The sequence below is a fragment of the Oryzias latipes genome, chromosome 12 (assembly GCF_002234675.1).
Source record: "Oryzias latipes chromosome 12, ASM223467v1".
Taxonomy (NCBI): Eukaryota; Metazoa; Chordata; class Actinopteri; order Beloniformes; family Adrianichthyidae; genus Oryzias; species Oryzias latipes.
The window spans coordinates 10607817-10613301 of NC_019870.2; the positions used below are offsets into that span (position 1 = coordinate 10607817).

The 5485-nt window shown below is 40.3% G+C and overlaps 1 protein-coding gene across 1 annotated transcript; it reads right to left on the reverse strand.

The window, feature by feature from the left end:
- Window positions 1-235: 235 nt before the first annotated feature.
- rxfp3 (relaxin/insulin like family peptide receptor 3) lies at window positions 236-4242 on the reverse strand. Its single transcript, XM_011481717.3, is given in 2 exon segments — window positions 236-2568; window positions 2571-4242. Coding segments are annotated over 2 exon segments (1215 nt in total). The 5' UTR covers window positions 3721-4242; the 3' UTR covers window positions 236-2503.
- Between the last annotated feature and the right edge of the window lie 1243 nt (window positions 4243-5485).

Sequence of the window (5485 nt, forward strand, 5' to 3'; positions counted from 1 at the left end):
TTATATATGACTTAGCGTGATGTAAAAGAAAATAAAGGATTGCTAGTTTCAACATCCCTCTTCTGACACACTGAAAGCACACTTACTTTATGGAGACCAGCAGGATGCAGAAAATATTTTCTTTATAAAGACAAACGGCAATTATTAAATAAATCCCTTGAAGAAAGAGTGACAATTAATCGTAATTCTAATCCTTATTTGTTATTACTGTCATGAGGCAAATAAAAGTACAGGGTTTTGCAAACAGCTTCAAAAATGTTTAATTTCATAACATTGATTTGCAGCTTAGTCTTGATTGTTATATTGTGTTGACCAAAAAAAAAAAGAAAGGATTTTTACATCTGATATTCCTTTAAGCTAAGATGAACAGAATGCAGAAGAAAATTTAGGAAATACATAAAATTATAAAGATCACTTTTTTGTAAATACATTTTTTTTGATTTTGGTCTAAAATGTTTCTTGTTCACATAGTGGTAATAGTGGTAAGGTTCAGTCATAAACTTTAGTGTACAATAGAAATCATGTTTTCCTAAAAAAAAAAAAAGGTTGGTGTAATCTTTGTGATTGAACACCACCCTATGTTTCTTAGGGATAGCAGCATGGTTATCCTTCTTTGCTCCTCATGACAGAGCATCTCTCTGTGTCTGCTTTTGGGCTTTGTACTCAAAAAGATCAGCGCCACACTGACATTTCAAAGCTGTCCCTTTTGTCGACTTGTATCACTTCCATGTTGACGACGACAGCCACAGTAACTTTCAAAGTTCCCCCAGAACGTGCAACCTAAAAGATTTGAAAGCAAAAACAAACATTATCTCAAATCCCTTTCTATTCAATTTCCACCAAATCAAAGGATCTTCTTCAGCAGTGTGGGAGAAATATTAGGATTTTTGCATATCTCTCTTGGGGAACACTTGCATCTGAATTTCTAATCCTGATTTTTATTCCGTTTTTTTTTTTTTGCCCTCAGATGGGAATTTACCGGCAGATGAAACACTCACCCCGTGTGCTAGAGTGGGGTGTGTTAGACCGTGCCTCAGTCGAGAACAACATAACAGGTCGCTCAGCTTTACTCGGTTAATAGCCAGGTCCTGTGGCCATTAGCTGATAATTTCTGATAGGATTACTCTGTTTGCATCTGCAGAAATAGTCATTTTGCTTTGAACATAATAATTAAATAATTCAGGAAGTTAAATATTTTTGTAGTTTTATTGTCTCAATTCACAATCATGAGAATTTTTGCATGACTTCCCCTTTGTTTCATCTCAGCAGGACCTCAAATGATGACAGAAGGATGCGCTGCAGGACTCCAAATAGTTTTTTTTCTTTTTGACAAGATGCATTAAATCTCTTAGGCATCTTAAGGAAATCTGAACAGTTAAATAGACTATTAGTATCATTTAAAATAAAAGATCCATAGTGTTAATGCAGCTGATTGTTCTCATTTGACAGTTTGCTTGGATGTGGTGATTACTGGTCCATTAGAAGTAATTGAAGTATTTTTGACGAATAGATGACTTATACATAAAAGAAAGCATATCATCTGAATCTGAACACTTGCAGCTCCATCTCTGGTGTTTATTATCTTTTTTTTCTTACATGAATATATGTATATATATATATATATATATATATATATTTATGAGAAAGAAAAAAACCGTATTTCTTGTGATATAACCAAATCATTCAGATTTTTACTCCACTGCATGCCTTATATTATTCATGCACTTCTGTTTTGCTTTAAATGTAAAGAATTCAAGCAAAAGCTAAAATATTCATTGCAGATTTGTTCTCTCTAATGGGTTTTGTGAAGATGAAATAAAATACCTGAAAGCATTTGATTCGTTCAGATTTTGATTAAATGTATTGTTGTTTATGCAAGTTTTCTTTTTATTTCTTACATTTTTCATTCAGGGTTTTAATTGAAGTGAGGTTATTTTTGCTCTAATACTAGTAGTAGGTAGAAATTGTTAAATTTCTCTTTATGTGGAGTATCCACCTTCAATTTATGTGTTTTGAGTTAGCTTTTATTGTAGGTTATAGTCAGAAGATGCAACATATGATGCTATCATTCATCATGAAGTATTTTTCTTTACAGGTCATTACATTTTTCTGGACTAACACCTCAGTTTTGAACTAAACGTTCTTCATCAGAGATCCCTGATACTCAGTACCATGCAGGGAGGTTCTTTTGATCCATTTTGATTCAGTGGAGCATGGGGAAACTGCGGCACTTCAGTGATGGATGTCATTCAAAACCTCACAGTTTGCTGAACGCACTTGGAGTCTGTTCTTCAGGCTGACCTGGATCACTCAGAATGTTCACAGACACATTTTACTGCCACATAAGACATTTTTGACACGGTTGAATGAACATTAAAAACAATCTTTCCAGTGAAATGCTGCTGCTCCTGGAGAGCAAACATGATTCAGGAGGAATAAACTGTTTGGCAAAACTTTTCAAGCTGCGATGGTTTATGCGCATGGATACAGAAATCTCCCATGATTACGTTGCGCTATGCGGCGGGTCTCGTCTGTCATTGTAAATGACGGCCCCAGGGGGGAAAAAACCACAGGCGGCGTGGCTGGCGCGTTTATTGGGACCAGCACCTGCCCTTGATCGTCCATCTCTGGCTTTGTAGTGGCTGTAATGGGTCTGATGGTGGTCAGGGTTGGAGACGCCATGCGCCAGAACAAAATTTTCAACGCTTTCCGGAACTCACGCCGCATCAGGCAGTACAGGATGGGGTTCAGACAGCTGTTGGAGTGGGCCAAACACACGGACACGGGGAACACATACACCTGCATGGTGTAGTAGTCATACGTGAAGGGAACCACGTTGAGTTTGATGAGGATACCCCAGGCAGTCAGCGCTTGATTGGGCAGCCAGCAGAGGAAAAACGACAGAACTACGATGGTGACAGACCTGGTGACTTTGGCGCGCCGTTTGGCGCTGGAAGTGTTTATGTTTTTGGAAGTAATGAAGCGTAAAAGCAGCAGGTAACAGGCTGAGATGATTGCCAGGGGCACCACGAAACCCAGCAGCACTTTTTGGGAGTGGTAGAGTCCCAGCCAGAACTGCGCGGTTCCATTGGCTTCGGGGAATTTAACGAGGCACAGGTCCTCCCCGGAAACCGTGGCGGTGGTGGAGAAAACGGCATGCGGCAGCGCGGCGGAGACAGCGGCGAACCAGATGATGAGGCTGATGCAGCGCGCGGAGCAGCAGTGCGTCCGCCGCCGCCTGCCCTTCAGCGCAGAGGCTAGGGACCAGTATCGCGCCACGCTCATGGCCGTCAGGAAGAAAACGCTGGCGTACATGTTCATGGCTGTCACATAAGAGACGATCTTACACATGGCTTTGCCGAAAGGCCAGGTGAAGTCCAGAGCGTTCTCCACAGCCCAAAACGGCAGCGTCAGGACGAACTGAAAGTCAGTCAGCGCCAAACAAGTTACGAAAAGGTTGATGGAGGATTTTCTCCACACGTGCTTCGTCTTCATTAAGTACAAAACTAGTAAGTTCCCAACCAGACCCAGTGCGCAAACCAGAGAGTAAATGGCAGAAATTGTAATCCTCACAACAGCCGCTCCGTCTCCTACAAAATCCGATCTGCCAAAGTCACTCTGAGAGCTGTTGGAGCTGTTGAAACCGCTCAAGTTGGAGGCGGCAGAACGGACTGTCCCGCCCGAACCTTCCTCGTTAGGGTCGGTAAATTCCCCCGACATATTATCTCTTCCTTCGGAGAGTGTCCAGCAGAGTCATGCCCTAAAACAAAACAATCCTTGATTACGCTCCATGCGTAAAAATCTCCAACGGCGCTCAGGCGATCATTTACAAACATTCAGACATGGCACCAGCGTGGGGATCAAAACGTCGAAATTGGATAGAGCAGATGTTGTTTGAGACAGTTTGGATCATCGGGTTGTCACGTTACTCTGTGAGTCTCCGTGCGTGTCATGTCTCAAAGTGTGGAAAAGGCGTCCTGACGCAGCGCCAGCGGTGCGCAAACCGGCGCTGTCCTTGGTTCTGATTAAACGTGGGAGCAAAACGAAAAAAATATCAGTTTCAAAACGTGTTACTTGCAGGCAAAAGCCCTGAAAATCGAAGAAAAACTGAGTGACACATGAATCACAAATTATAAATCAGCTGTGTGTCTTGAACAGGCACGCTTTCTCTCTTTCTCCCTCTTTCCACCCCCTTGCTATCCATTCCCTCTCCTTTCTCCATCTCTCTCTGGTTTATGTCTCACACAGCTACACAGTTTAGTCTATTTTGGACTTGCATTACAAAATGCAGTCTATTGACGCTTTACCAAACCCGATGCAACTCCTTTTTGGAGCCCTTGAAAGTTGGACATGAGTGGGGTGCAGTAAGGAAAAACTGAATGTGAGGATTTTTACTAATTTTTATGTCATCATTTGTTCTTTTGATATAATAAAACAACACGTTTTACTATAAATGCTGCAGTACAATAGGCAGAAAATACACACACAAACCATCTACAAATGTTACTAACTTAAAACTTGTAGCTTAACTACTTAAGTAAACTTACTTTGTAAAAGGTTTTTCAGCCATTTGTTATTTACGGTTTCACTTGTACAAAATGTACTTACGTGTTTCTTTGTAATTATAAATTATTTTAAACTCTGAGAAAGAATTTTAAAAAATGCTTTCAAAATCTCTACTTCAATATGATTGGTTGTAGCTGTTCGCTTGGAAGATGACTTGTCTTTAGATTTAAAAAAATATATATATACTTTCAAAAAATCAGTCCAATAAGGCACCAACATAAAATCTACTTGTTATGACAATTTTCCAACTGTACTCAACTCAACTCAACTCAACTCAACTTTATTTATAAAGCACTTTAAACAGAACAAGGTTCACCAAAGTGCTGAACAATACAAAAATTAATAAAAGCACATAAAAATATAAAGCATAAAACACATAAAATAGGTCCGGATCCCAACTCAGTTAAAAGCCAAAGTGAAAAAATATGTTTTAAGAGCAGATTTAAAAATACTGAGTGAGTTTATCTGTCTGAGGTACAGGGGCAATTCGTTCCAGATTTTTGGTCCGAAGACTGAGAAGGCTCGGTCACCTCTCAGTTTTCTCCTGGTCTTCGAGACGACCAGCTGTGTCTGATTTGTTGACCTAAGGGAGCGGGGGGGATTGTACACCTGAATCAGGTCAGACAAATATTTTGGGGCGAGTCCATGGAGACATTTAAAAACAAATAGGAGAATTTTAAAATCAATGCGTAAGCGAACTGGGAGCCAGTGAAGAGATGCTAAAATGGGAGTGATATGTTCTTGTTTCCGTGTACCAGTTAGAAGACGGGCAGCTGCATTTTGGACTAACTGCAAACGAGCAAGTAATTTCTGGGAAAGCCCAACATAGAGAGCATTACAGTAGTCCAAACGTGTTGAAATAAAAGCATGGATTAAAATCTCAAAGTCATGGCGGGAGAGGAGAGGTTTAACCTTGGCC